At 33.7% G+C, this 15707-nt stretch overlaps 1 protein-coding gene across 1 annotated transcript in view; it reads left to right on the top strand.

Moving 5' to 3' along the window:
• The window catches only part of LOC132123003 (eukaryotic translation initiation factor 4 gamma 1-like), a gene marked incomplete at its 5' end in the record, with an annotated part of 49285 nt that overhangs the window by 15092 nt on the left and 18486 nt on the right, over positions 1-15707 (top strand). The window contains 5 exons of the mRNA XM_059533537.1: positions 4633-4775; positions 9068-9337; positions 12770-13646; positions 14908-14990; positions 15150-15345. Coding sequence (XP_059389520.1) covers positions 4633-4775; positions 9068-9337; positions 12770-13646; positions 14908-14990; positions 15150-15345 — 1569 coding nt within the window. The remainder of the gene's footprint in view (positions 1-4632; positions 4776-9067; positions 9338-12769; positions 13647-14907; positions 14991-15149; positions 15346-15707) is intronic.

Raw genomic sequence — 15707 nt, 5'->3', positions numbered from 1 at the left:
ATACAGCACTCTGTGAACAGCAGCCCTTTCAGCAATGACCTTCTGTGGCTTACCCTCCTCGTGTAGGATGTTGATGATTGTCTCTTGGACAACAGTCAAGTCAGAAGTCTTTCCCATAATTGTGGTTGCATTTTCTGAACTAGCCCAGGAGGTATCCAGTATTTATACTCATAATTAATAAAACTAATCAAGCTCAAAATGGAATATTCAAATTTTTTGAAATACTGATTTTTATTTTCCCAAGCTGTAAGTCGTAACAAACAGAATTATAACAAAAAACTCTTGAAATATTTCTGTTTTTGTGCAATGAATCTAGAATATACAAAAGTTTACTTTTTTTGATTAAATTACAAAAAATAAAGAACTTTTCTTTTTTTTTAAGTAGTCAAGGATTAATTTTGTTTGAGCAAAATGGTATACACTGTGCTGTCAACAACATTACAATGAGTCAAGCAATATCAAATGTCAGTATTCTCTTCTACCATCTTCTGAATTGCTGAACATTGTGAATTTAGTTTTGTTGGGTTTAGTATAATGCCACCTTTATACTCAAAAACATCCATAGAGAATGCATTACATATGTATTACCTTATTAAAATTGAAATGAGTGACCATTTTAGAGGTTTCACACACAGCCCTCTGTTTGTGCTAATACACGGTTGTTTATGATCAAAGTTATACAACTCCAATTTAAGTTACCTTTGGGTGCTATAACTTTTACATCGAATGTAAAGTCTGTGTTTTAGCAAAAAAAAAAACAGGTACTGAGTAGGAGTTACATAACATAGGCTAAATTGTTTACATCTCTGGTTCACCCCAAACAATGATAAAACCTCACAAAATCATGTATTTCATAAGTATGTAATCATGTCAGTGCAATTTAGACAAGTCCAATGGATTCATAGACCCAGAAAACATGGGGTTAGACACCAAGATTACTTGACTAAGTCAAATAATGAAGGAGTTAGGATATTTTAAGAAAATTACCCCTTTCTAGTGGTCAAACTTTGGTAAACTTTTAGTATGTTATTAAGGACACCTAATACTACAGAAAACAGCTGAGAAACCTTTTGTTAGAATTTTTTTAGGGTTAGAAGTTTTATTTTCATATATGTAGCCGCCTATATGGGAAAAATTTCCAATCTTTTGACTTGTACTGCACTATAATATGGTTAAACGGATCGTAGTTGATCCGTGATCTGTACAGACCAAGACCCACGGTTCGGCACCCATGTGATCCGCGGATTAATTGCAAAATTTGACCATAATAGAGTATAAGTTAATAATTTGTTCATATTTACACACACAAGCAAATTTTAAACAATTACAGAGAGAAAACGCAAAATGAAACTTCATTACTTGTGCGCAGTGGTGGACAGTAACGGAGTAGCTTTACTTCGTTACTGTACTTAAGACCATTTTTCAAGTATCTGTACTTTACTGGAGTAGTTTTATTTTGAGTAACTTTTACTTTTACTTCACTACATTCCAAAGCATAAAATCGTACTTTTAACTTCACTACATTTCATACAACATATCGTTACTCCCTATAACATATCACGTGCTCCGACACGCAGAAGCGGTGTCTGATTCATAATGAGTCTTTTCAAAATAAACTTTTAAATCGGATCGCAAATCGCACCAAACGATTCGTTTATGAATTAGAATGATCCGATTGCAGCTGTTCTGGAGTCGACCACTCACTGATTCAAATGAACCGTTTAGTGCGAGTCTACAGAAGTAAGAACCGGGAGATCTTGTGAGCGCGCTAATGTTGCTAAAAGTAAGTTATTAATGTCGAAATTTAGGATTAATTATTGTAACTGAAAATCATATTTAGGTCAAAATTGTCAGTTGTTTGGGAACTAAATCCGCTGTAAAGAGTGATCTATTTAAGCCCACTGAAATGCTCGAGTGCAGACGATGCAGACACATCAATCAGCGTCTCTGTGTTTTAGGTAAAAAAAGAAACCCCATTAAACTAACACAGATTACATCAAATAACTCATGCATGTTCAAATTCCCCGCTGCCGTAATATTAACAGTTTTATTAAAATGCTACCATGTCCTATGTGACGTCTGATTTTATATTGTTTATCAACAGTAACGTTATATTGTTTGGAATAACTAGACGAGTAGACAGACATGAATGTTTATTCATAACCGTACTGAAAAGAAGTAAACATTGTTAGCTGATGCTAACTGTCTAGCTAAAAAGCTTGCTGGTGCTAACTTGAGGTAATTTTTATAAATAATATCCAAATATTTTTATTCAACCACATTATCAAAGTGGGAAGAGATGCCAGGGCTGTTTTTACACCACAGACAAGGTTTGAGAAGGAAAAAACATTATAAAAATATAATTATATTTTCCTTAAAATGTTCTTCCTAACTTCAGGCCTTATTATTATGTCATATATAAATAGCTGTGATGTTCTGTAAAACAACAAACTTTAAAATACTTTTTTCTTACTGGTGAAAATCAGATGGTAGTCCATATCAACAACAAAAATATATCTTGACTCCATATAGTGTTTTTTTTGGAAAAAATCCCAGGTATTTTGAGCAGTAGGATTATAAAAAAAAATATGTGCTAATATAAAATTAAATTAAGTAGCCTATAAAAAAAATTGCAAACATCTATCTTTCAGTACTTTTTTACTTAAGTACATAAAAAATTTAGTACTTTTGTACTTTCACTTGAGTAAAATTGAACAAGGAGTACTTTTACTTTTACTGGAGTAATATTTTACTATACGTATCTGTACTTTTACTCAAGTACTTGATTTGTGTACTTCGTCCACCACTGCTAGTGCGCACTATATTTGATTTATACAGAAAAACACTATGCAGTGTTATTTTCCCTAATTATTACATCTCTGTATTTGAATTCTACAAACCTTATTTTATTTGTAACATATTGTGTTGTATTTATCTATGCTTGTAATATGTGTATGTTCTTATTTTTACTGGACGTTCTCTTCTCACTTTAATCATGTTTAAAGAGCCGTTTGTGAGCTAAAAGAGCCGGCTCTTTTCAGTGAGCTGAGTCAAACGAGCCGGCTCACGAAAAAGAGCCGAAATGCACATCACTTCTAAAGACTCTAGTGATGCTGATTCCATTCTGCTAATCGGTTCTTTTGAACTGTCCATTTTAATGAACGCTTTTAATGCGTCACAGCGTGATTGCGTCATCACGCGCTCACTGACATCCGTATGCTAAAACGTTCCAAGAAAGCCACATTGATGTTTAGCCTATGTTTTTCTGTTAAAGTTAATTCATTACGGTGTTTATTGCAATTCACTGTCTCTCAGATCAGTTTCATCATGATTTAGCTCATAAAACGTACTAAAATCCATTTTAACAGTTTAGGCTGTTTCTAGGCTATTTAGGCTAATAACATTAAAACCAACTCTTATTCACATTGATCAAACTTTCACGCCTTTAAGTCACAAACAATACACTTTATTTTTAAACATGCATGCGATTATTAAAATTAATTACTTTCAGCGTTTCAGTTTTCTTTACGAATCCAAAAAATCGACGGTTCTCGGTTCCAAAACTGCTCGAGATCTCGTCAGTCGCAGCCATTCAACTGATTCATTGAAAAGATCCGATTCGCAGAAATGGCTCTTTCACGAATCGGGCATCGCATATACCCTCCTCCACACCTCCCTCCCATAGTGCTCCAGCTTTCCGACTCCTGAAGACACAGGGGCGCCTGTCATCCGTTAACCACCCGAGCATCTCTAGCATCCTAAGGCAGTTTCTAACAAGAAAAGTGATTTGACTCATCGTTTAAGTGCTATACAATACCAGAAGGCTTCTTTCCCGTCACATCGACTGATATTGTAAAACTTTAAATGCTCGTCTGAAAGCTTCTTGCGGCAATTATAACTGCTAACTGAAGCTTATATGAAACATTTTTGTCTGACATCTCTCGGGGTCATCTCTCTTTAAAAAAAAGAAAATATTCGGGGATGTGAGACTTCCATGTCGATGTTGTTTTCCATCTTAATCGATACCTGAGACCAGGGGTTAAGAGTTGAGAATTTGTAGCCTGTTTGATGTGGATCGTCTGAAGATCATTAAAACAAATTAAACTTTTATCACATATGAAACGGATTATTAAAGATGAGACACTTATTTTGACTATCACAGTGGGATAAAGTGCAGCGCATCATCACCGCACCTTCAGGATGTTCCGGCGAGGTAAGATCAACATTTTAGATTATATAATTGTATTTTTGGTGCAGTTCAAGCAAAGGCATGATGCTGAAAGTAGGTTACATGTCTATTCAATGTGCGCGTGACTGTTCCACGCGTATCCGAGTTTATATATCTGAAACTCTTTATGAGGTTTTTAACCTGGTTAGTTTCAGGTGTGTCTAGCTCTTAAAGCATTTGGCTGTGCCGTTTTTGATTGTTTGTTTTTTTACTCCCTAATATCGGTATCTGCCCTAAAAAACCCATATCGGTCAGGCTCTACTTAGAATCACTGATAGTTCAGCGGTTTCTGAGATTTGACCCCAGAGTCTTGAAAGTGTGAATCTGAAATTACGGATAGATTGCAAAGATTGGAGCTTGTCGTTTTGAGAAGTCTGAGGCACTTGTACCATTTTTGGTTCCAGCTGGGGCGTATTGCACCACCCAGCCCCAGTTCACGCCCCCTGTTGCCCCGCCGACTGTCATCATGAACCCCGCCCCTCAGCAGCAACAGGCCCCGCCCCCTCAACAGGAGCAGCAAGCTCCGCCCAGACGGGAACGCAAGCAGGTAAAGCATCCATCCGTCTTCTGCGTCTGAAGCTTTAGGGCTTTCTGTGGCCTTTACTCAAAATATTTCTTTATCTAATGCACATTTGTCATGCATCTCTCACTGTTCCAGCAATTGAGCTGTCAAGGTTGTTATTTTGACTTGTTTTTATCAGCAATTTATTTCAGAATTAAGAATAATGTGCTCTAGTGAGCCTCATTGCATCTATCCAGATTAATTTGTTAATTTCATGCTGCTTTAATTGCCGCAAACTGAACAAATCAAGGCTTTAAAATGACTGGGCAATGTGCAGAATTAATTTAAGACATGGATATGCAACAAATGCAGGTTTATTATGAACATCTTTCCTGTTTCTGAACCGTTTGCAGTTTTTGTTTTTCTTGTTTCTGTCTGATTTTCCTTTATGTATTTTTATTTATACCTTTCTTTCTTTTTACTTTATCTTTTTCTTCTTTTCTTCCTTCCTTTATTTTTTCCTTTATTTATTTTTCTAACATTAAAATTTCTTACATTTTTCATTTTTGATTTCTTTCTTATTTTATTTTTCTTTCTATATTTAAAATCTTTCTTTAATTTAATTTGTCTTTTTGTTCTTTCTTTGTTTATTTTTACTTTATTTATCTTTCTTACTTTTTCTTTCTTATATTTAATTTCTTTCTTTGTAATATTTATATTATGTATTTTATTTTTATTTCTATATTTAATTTCTTTCTTTTATTTACTTTGTCTTTTCCTTCTTTATATTGTATTGATCTGTCTTCCTTTTATTTTTATTATTTTTATTTCTATATTTAATTTAATTCATTTTTTCATTTTTGTTTTCTTATTTAATTATCTTTCTAATATTTAATTAATTGTATTTAATTTCTGTCTTTTATGTAATTTTTCTTTCTATCTTTCTTTCTTCGCCTGAATGTTTCTGCTTTACATTTTGACATAATTAGTTTTCTATGACTGTGTTTTGATGGTGGCTTTTTGTGTTTTGGATGCATTTTATTATCTTTTGGTTTGGTTTGTCCTAGTAATGCACTGAAATATCAGCAACCAGAAATATTCATAAAAATGAAATTTCAGTTTCTACCAAAATGAGTGCCAAACTCATTGACCGATTAAATGTTCATAAAATGTTTATTTAAACTGTTGTTGTCATTATGCAGTGTATGTTTGAATAAATCATTTTACTACAGCCACTATTTTTACATTTAACGGTGCAATTTCTAGTAAAAGACTGCATTACCCATGATCCTTTGGAGAAATATCTACCAATCATCGATCTGCAGTGATGTCCACTCCCATAAACCTCTGCAATGGATGTAATCAAGAAATTGAAGCTACATTATTTCTGTACTTATAATCAGCAACTCTGAGTAGTTGAATTTTTTTTGTGTGTGATGTGTTGAGCGTGGGTTTGTGCTGTTATCAGGTTGCTGGACCGTTGGACTTTGAGTCCTCGAGTGTTGCTCTGGGCCTCAACGAGGTTTCATTTCAGAGGAATAGAAACTGAGAAAGAGGAGAGAGAGAGAGAGAGAGAACTGCAAGCATGGTTGGGTGTAATGCATTAATTACTGTAATGTAATTACTTTTGCCTTGAAATAGTAAGGTAAGGGATTACTCCTTGTTTTTATGTCATTTAATTACAGTTGCCCCTGCATAAAATACTGTATAGTCTATCAAATATTTAGTGGATTTAACATCAAAGTGTAACGTATGATTTTAATGTTTCTATTTACTTTTAGTCATTTAGCAGATGCTTTTACCCAGATGAGGACAATAGAAGCAATCAGACCAGTAAAAGGGGAATAATATGTGAGTGGTGTTACAAGTTTTGGTTAGCCTAATGCAGTACACAGAGCAAGGGTTTTTATAAAATAGTAGATAGAATAGAAAAAAAAACAGAATAGAAATCGAAAAGAGAATTCTAGTGTTAGAGGGTAATTTTAAAGAAAACAAGTAGTAAAAATAGAAATAGAATAAAGAGTGCAGGTGTAAGAGAGTTTTTCTTTTTATAATAAATTAGAAATAGAATAGAATTTGAAGAAATAGAATAGAGTGCAAGTGGTAGATAGTCTTTTTCTTTAATAAAAATAAAACCTGTCAAAAGAATAAAAATAGAATGAAAAATGTTTGTGTTAGAGGGTATTTTTTATAATAAATAAAAAGAAAACAAGTAGTAAGAATAGAAATAGAATAGAGTGCAAGTAGTAAATGGTCTTTTTCTTTAATAAAAATAAAACAAGTCTAAAGAATAAAAAGTGTATAGAAAATGCTAGTTTTAGAGGGTATTTTTTTATAAATAAAAAGAAAACAAGTAGTAAGAATAGAAATAGAATAGAAATGCTAGTGTTAGAGAGCCATTTATATAATAAATGTGAAGAAAATGAGTAGTAGAAATAGAAATAGAGTGCAGCTGTTAGAAGGTATTTTTTTATAAAAATATTACAAGTTAATAGAATAGAAATAGAATAGAAATGCTTTATTAAAAATAAAACATGTCAAAAGCAATAGAATATAAAATGCGAGTGTTAGAGTGTCATTTTATAATTAATAAAAAGAAAACGTAGTAAGAATAGAAATATAATAAAAAATTCTGGTGTTAGAGTGTCATTTTTATAAGAGAAAGTAAGAATAGAAATACAATAGAGTGCAATTGTTAGAATTTTATTAATAAAAAATAAAAACAGTAAAAAGATAGAATAGAAAATGCTAGTGTTAGAGGGTCATTTTTATAATAAATAAATAAATAGAAAACAATTAGTAAGAATAGAAATAGAATAGAGATTAAAATAATTTATGCAATTTTATGTTATTTATGTTATTGTATTCAACTGGTTGAGCTTGATGTGGGATTTACTGTGGAAAATAATTAGTTATTCAGTACTTTTTAGAGAGCGTAATCAGTACAGTAATCTAATTACACGGTTGCAGATGTAATTAGTAACTAGTAATTAATTTTGATTTATGCGTAACTGACCCAACGCTGACCTCAACCAGGGTTATTACCTAAAACGAAAACTTATTAAAACGTATTAAAAACATTTTGTTAATTTAAATAAATCTGAATCGAAATATTTGATGAATTACTTAATCTAAACAAAAATTATTCATTCAAACGCTCATTTTACGATGAGCTGTATTTGTAGTTAATAAAATAAACGCTGTATAAAAGAATTTAGTTTTTATTTCTATTTTATTTTATTTATTATTTGGCTAGTAAAGTAGTTAAAAATTAGTCTCAAGTCTCTTCTGCTCATCAAAGCTGCATTTATTTGATTAAAAACACAGTAAAAGCAGTGAAATATTATTAGAATCTATAACAGCTATTTTCTATGTGAATATCTGTTAAATTACCATTTATCTCTGTGATGTGCAGCTGTATTTTCAGTGTCACATGATCTTCAGAAATCATTCTAATATACTGATTTACTGCTCAAGAAACATTTCTGATTATTATCAATGTTGAAAACAGTTTATATTTTCGTGGAAACAGTGACGCGTTGTATTTTTTTTGTCTTAACAAATGTCTTTAGGGTTACTTGTATGTTGAATAAAAAGTCCCTAACTCTTAGTCAGTGTCTAAGTAGAGTCATTCGGTTCAGTTCTGTCGCTCCACGTGGCTCTTAGTCTCCACCCTGTCTCTCTCTCTCTCTCTCTCGCTCTCGCTCTCTGTTCGGTGTGGTGGGCGTTCCACATTCCTGTGCACTCATTTCGCAAGCCCAAACTTTCTCTCTCACTAGATTTCTCCTTCTCTCCTGTGAGAGAGAGTTTGAGGCCCACCTCGGCCCAGGCTTTGTCTGAATTTGCTGCCCACTTTAATGTGTCTGAGTTAGGCTGGGTTTAAACTCCAGCCCCAGGATGAGCTGGGCCTAGCAGAACTCAACCTCTCTGTCCGAGGGGAGGAAGGTAGGGAATGTGCTGCCTCATGCGTGTGTGTGTGTGTGTGTGTTTGTCTCAGAAAGCTAGTGAGTTGAGTTATAATTAATTGCGTTAAGTGCAGATAAGTTGGAGTAACAGTCAGTTTTGAGTTTGTACGAGGAAGGTTACCAGGCTGCTTTTGCTCTTGTGCATTTGTTTCTTTATAAGGTGCTGCACTGCGTGTGTGTGTGTGTGTGTGTGTGTGTGTGTGTGTGTGTCAGAGACATACATAGCATATTTTGTCTCTCACATTACTGAGAAATGCTTCTTGGGTTAAATCACTCACGCTGTTGTTTTTCTGTTGTTTATATCGTGACTTAGTCGTGCTTTAGTCTTTTCATGTGTTGCATGTTAATGTCTCTCTCTCTCTCTCTGTGTAGATCAGGATCAGAGACCCTAAACAGGGAGGTCTTGACATCACAGAAGAGATCATGTTTGGAGGGCGCAGCGGCTTCACACCCACACCTCCACAGGTGATGAAATCACACCTGAACACCTCAACACTCACGTCAGTCCTAATGACTTATTGGATTTTTTGCATAACTGAAAATGAATGTTTAGCTAGTCATTATTTACTCCCTCTCGCATCAGACCAAGTGACTTACAATTATTTTCATAAACTAACAATAAACCTTTTATTTACTCACTCAGTAGAATGACAATACATTTTTGCATAAACTAAAATGCTAGTTTTGTCATCATTTACTCACTCTCATATCAGTCCAAATGACTTGAAATTATTTCAATTTTTGCATAAGTTAAAAAGTTTTGTCATGTACTCATAATGGTCCAAATGACTTATTTATTTTTTATTTTTTGTGTGTGTAAACTAACAATAAGCATTTTATTTGGTCACTCTCATGTCAGTCCAATTTACTTATAAAAATAAATAAAATAATTTCCAATTTAGCATAAGGTAAAAAATTAATGTTTTGTTTACTCACTCTCATGTTGGTTTTAATGATTTACCAATCATTTTTAATTTTTGCATTAACTAAAAATGTATGTTTTGTCATGTATTTATTTTGTTCCAAATGACTTAAGGATTTTTTTATTTATTTTTTTGCATAAACTAAAATGCAAGTTTAGTCATTATTCACTCACTCTCACATCTGACCAAATATATAATTTATAATTTTCTTTTTTGAGAAAACTAAAAATTAGTGTTTTGTCGTGTTGGTCCAAATGACTTGATTTTTATTTTTTTTATTTAATTAGATTTTTTTTTTTTTGTGTGTAAACTAACAATAAACATTTTATTTACTCTCATGTCCAAATTACTTAAAAATAATACATTTCTGCATAAACTAAAAATGAACATTTTGTCATAATTTCTTTTAGAACTGTGCATTTAATCTAAATTCAATTTCGCCCTTCAATGATTATGAAAATAAAATAATGAAAATAAAATGATTAATGCGTCCCATTCCGTTTTTTTCCAGCAGTGCTCTTTTGCTCCTCCATAAAAGCCCAATTTCACATGCAAACAGTAAAATTATGTAACATGACTTTCGCAAAATGGGACGTGCTTGATTGATTAAAGTTTATTAGATTTTTTTTCATGTTTTAAGTGTGAAAGAGCACTAGGGCTGTTCCTCAGCATTAGAGATCGACTGATATATCGGTTTACTGATATTTTCCCCGATATTTAAGCATTTTATCATAATCTGATATCGGTTTTATAATATCGGATTCACCAATAAACGCTGCCATCTTGTGGATGTTTTAAGAATTGCGCACAGGATCGCCAATGCAGTGCATCTGAGACGAGACAACAACAACAGCGTGCAGGTACTTAATTTGCTGTAGTTAGTAAACTTTATTTAACATAACAGCCAGTTAAGCACAAATTAAATGCATTATATCAGCGGTTTTCAATTCCAGTCCTGCTGAAGTGGACATAACAGGATATTCCACCATGATTCTGAAGTGAACGTATATGTTACATTCAAAGTGCACTGAAGTGTGCAAGACGCAAGTTTAAATTGTATTTATTTACAGAGGTATATGATGTCCGTGTGTAGAAGACGTTTCGCAGCGCAAATCCGTGAAAGAATGTTTAGAAGTAAAGCAAACTTCAACAGATCTCCCCTGCTCAGGGAGTGGGAAGCATGTCAATGGCAACAGTTCATGCACAGAGCTTACTTCTAACAAGCTGGCTATCTGAATCAGGTGTATTAAAATATGCAAAATGCAAATATGCAACGTGCAAAATATGCAGAGCTAGGGGGCATCAGGACTGGAATTGAGAACCGCTGCTGCATTACATAAATGCCTGATATAACTAGGCTAGTTTATGCAGCTTGGCTCTAAGAAATAGAGACCCATTCACGGAGTCATGTTAAATAATCCATCCAGTCCTGTCCCAATAAAGATATTACTTTGTCTAAATTAATATGCAGCCTGAATGCATGTTGGAAATAAAAGCACTGAATTTAATTCTCTCTCTGATTTCTATGCTCATCGTTATTCCCGTGAAGTCGAAGTCACGCAGATAATACATTAATATCGTCTCCCAATAAAGACGTAACTTTTTATGAGCTAAATTATACAGCCATGAATGAGTGCATGTTAATAATCTAGAAGGACAAAACATTATTAATAATTTTGATATAACATTCCAGTTGAGAAATGCAATAAAATACGATGTTTTGTGTGTTATATTCCAATATTCCAGAGAATATTATTCAGTGAATTAACATCATCCAGTGAATTATTCTTGACTCTGTAGCTATTAAACAGTTTATAAACCTAATAAAACGGTAGTTTAAAATTAAGTTTATATGACTCCTGTCCTTTATTTATTTTCTCCATTTGAAAACATTAGACATTCAAAAAAATTTTGCTTATCGTTAATACTAGTGTTGTTGCTGTTGATGCTTTTTATAAATAAAATGTTTTTGTATTGTAATATACAGATTAAATTTAACATGAATGACTAATTTTGCACATTTAAAAAAAAGATGATTGAAAAGAGGAAAAACCAAAGTGAAGTGTTCTTTTTTTCACTCAGTGATTTATTTACTTTATGACAGTTAATAAATATCGGTTCTGCGTATCGGTTATCGAGCACATAAACATGCAAGTAATCGGTATCGGTTATAAAAAAATCAATATCGGTCGATCACTACTCAGGATGCATTCTGTGCATGCGCTCAGAGACGGAAGAGTGACAAAAATGTGACAAAATGCAGAACTCGGTGATTATTAGTCCCATAAATCCTAATTGTTATGTAATATATGAACATAAACAGTTGAAAATGAAAATACGTGTAACAGTGAATTGAATCCGTGCAGCTCTTAAAGTGACAGCAGCCTAATATTCCTGCTGCAGACTGTGTGCTTCATATTAATCAAATATCAAAAATAATATAACTCACTGCTCATGACTGAAAGACTTTTATAGCTTTAATAATAAACAAAGCAAGTTTAAAACCTGTTAACTGTCATAAATAAATCTTACATCATAACAGGAATTCTAACCTTTGTCAAAAAAAAAAAAAACTAAGTCTTTGTTGCCTTTTTCTCTATCACACTTTAGAAATCATCAGAAATGATATATCACTTGAAAACTTAAAATCTCAAAATTCATCCTTTGAAACCGATTTTAAATTCAAACATTGGATTACCATGAAAACGGTACATCAAAATCAAGTTACAAAACGTTTTCAGTCACAAATTTAAAAAAATTATGGTTTGGATCATGTACTTTCAAGTCTATGTTCAAAAATGTGAGTGACCGTTAACAAGTTAATTCTGAAAGTGAAGACTATTTCTGTTTTATTGTATTTAATGTTTTTATTACCGACTGTTTAATTATTCTCAATAATTTGAGGACCTTTCTTTGTTGTTGTTGTTGTTGTTTTTTTTACTAATATTAGTTACCCTAGTTGTTTTACATTTATAATATTGAAAGTCTAAATGTCTCTAAAATGAAGATGTTATAGCAACCTTATTTACAGGAAATATATATTAATGACTTATTAATAAGTTACAATTTTTGTGTAAAGCTAAAATTAATGTTTTACTTGCATGTCGGTTCAAATTACTAAAAAATAATTCATTTTTATTTTTGCGTAATAAAACGCACGCAGCCCAATGGTGACAATGGCACACCTGCAGTTGCCATGACAACAAGAGCAGAGTTTCCCATCCCTCCGGGTGAAAGCCCAATACCCGACACTCCTCCGACTCCACCCCCTACCAGTCTGATATGTGATATGGTAGATGCTCCGCCCCCAGCACCTACAGATGACTCCCACACCCCGCCCACTGTGTTCGAACCCCCCGCCTCTAACGGTGCCGGAACCACACCCACTAATGTAACACTGCCTTTCCCCACCCTGGAATCACCAATAGTGCAGCCCGAGGAGCTTCAGCTGTTCAACGGACTCCCGGTTAGCTCCGCCCACAGAGACATCAGTCCTATCGCCGAGCCAGACGTCACGAAAGAAGCACCGCCGGTTACCACCGATATCCCTGATAGAACTGTCAAAGAAATCCATCCCCAGGTTGTCACGGAGTCTCCTGTTTTAGTCGTTAAGGAAGTGCCAGCTCCTGTTGTCAAGGAACCTATTCCTCCCGTTGTCATGGTGACCCCTGCTGTTGTCGTCAAGGACACAGTTGCTCCTTTTGTAAGGGAAACCCCTGCTTCTGTCGTCACTGCGACTGTCCCTGTTGTTTCCAAGGAAACGCCTAAACTAGTTGATGTAGAAACCCTTCCGCAGGTTACCCAGGAGACTGTTGTCAAGGAAGCGCTTGTTTTCACCGTGATCCCTGTCGAAACAACGCCAGTCGTCAAGGAAACAACTTCACTCGCTGCCAAGGAAATCCCTGAACCACTTTTCAAGGAGTCCACTGCCTCTTCAAAGGCAGTTTCTAAAGCCACACCCCCTCCAAGAGAAGAACGAGAGGACACACCCACTACACAGACCACTCCCTCTGATAGTACTATGCAAGGTATGATCATTCGTGCTTTGGAAATAGTAAAAGTAGTATGCTATTATATGAATCCAGATGTTCTAAAATATAAAATAACAGTGCCAGTGTTTAATTAACAATTATAATACTTAATTTTGAATGAACTTAAGTTAGTTTAAATTGTTACACTCTTAAGTTTTTTTTATCGCGCTTTATTTTTATTTCAATTTTAGTTTTATTAAATTTTAGTATTTCAACTTGAAAATTTTAACTAATGTTTGTGTGTCGTCTAATTTTAATTTGATTTCAGATTTTAGTCGTTTATAGGGATCTTTATTGTGTGTTGCGTAAAAATTGCGTTAAAAAAACGGTGCAATTTTAGTGTTACGTACGATTATAGTATTTTGAATATGTTCTTTTTTTCCACTTCATACAGCTAATACATTATCAGTTTTTCCCTTTTTTGTAGTTTTAGTTTACTTTTAGTGATTTCATTATACAGTCTTTTTAAATATATTTTTAGCTTTATTTTTGTTTCTGTTTTAGTTACTTTAGTCGTTCAACTTGAAATAAAATAAAGTTTGAGTATTTTAAGTTACATTTATTTTTTTGTTTAGTTTTATTTCAAATTTCAGCCGTTTTAATTCTAGATAACAATGACAACGCAAAATTTCAAGTGTTGCCACAAGGGGAGCTATAACACACAGGAACATAAACTGCTTTTTGTTTTGTTTTTCAGTCAGTCGTACAGAGCAACAATTCCAAGAGAATCTTTGAGCAAGTTTACATCTAGCTACCTGAATGATAACATCTGGTTTAATAACATTTAAAGGAAACTCTAGCGCCCCCTTGAGTTTTGGAGGTTTGATACCATCACAGTAACACATTTTAAGTAAGATTTCATGCATTTGAAATCGCATACTCTCAGATTAAGTGTTTTATTTGCAACCGTTAAAAAAACCCTGTTTTCCATGTAGTATAAATGTAATCCGGATGCACTTCGTCCATCACATGGGCACTTTAGAATCTCGCTGGAAATAGTGGGTCATTCGAGGACCGGTTGCATGCTATGTTATGAATACATTATTTTGTTTCGCCTACTATGTAGTAAGGAAGTACACAGCTGAAATGGTACACCAACAGTTAGTGTTTGCATAATTGCATGAGAGTCTGTTTCTGGCCTGAAGCTCTTTCCTCGCTGGAGTTTGTTTTTATATCAGGGTTACTGAATGCCGTTGATGTCTCTTTGATTTCATAGTGCATTTATCTTCGTGCTCAGTCCGTGTTTGTGTGTTTGCAGTTGTTTCAGTGCCAAAGAAGAAGAGAAAAATGAAAGACCTGAACAAGAAGGAGGCAGGAGATCTGCTTGATGCCTTCAAAGAGGTCTGTGAACATTTCTTTATATTCAATTATGACAAAGTAGTTCAAGGCCTGTTCATTTAAATTTTATGCAAAGTGATTGGCATTGCTGTGAGCGATGTGAATCAAAGACTAAACCATTTATGGGCTTTAATGAAAGTGAGCTGTTGTCTTGTTTTAAAGCCCACACCACCTGAGCCAGAGGCCACACCCCAATTGAAGGCGGAGCCAGAGAGTCCCGCCCCAGTGGCCCCGCCCCCTGCTGAAGAACTGGAGGAGACTTGGGAGGAGAAAGAAGATAAACTTGATGCTGAAAACATAAAACCAGAGAGTCCCACCCAGAGCTCACCCACCATAAAGAAATACCACTATAAAGAAGGTAAATCAGCATCTGAGACACTGTTTTAATAATAGCACTTACCAATTATAATCTGTTCATTTTTATTTAATAACAATTTATTTTTAAATATTTTATTATTTTATTTATTATTATTTTATTTTTTGTAGGGCCAAGTTTTTATAGAATTTTGTCAATTATATTTATTTATTTATTTTCATCACTAAATAGAAAGTTAGACAATAAAAACAGCTTTATATTTTTATATATACACATTCTTATTATTCAGGATTATTGTATATCACTAAACTTCAACCATAAAAAAAAAACAAAAAAACATTTTCATTACTGTAAATAAAATGAAATAAAAAATAATTATAAATAATTTAAATTGATGCATTAAA

Source organism: Carassius carassius, chromosome 41 (genome assembly GCF_963082965.1).
Source record: "Carassius carassius chromosome 41, fCarCar2.1, whole genome shotgun sequence".
Lineage (NCBI taxonomy): Eukaryota > Metazoa > Chordata > Actinopteri > Cypriniformes > Cyprinidae > Carassius > Carassius carassius.
This window is presented reverse-complemented; position numbering and strand designations above follow the sequence as displayed.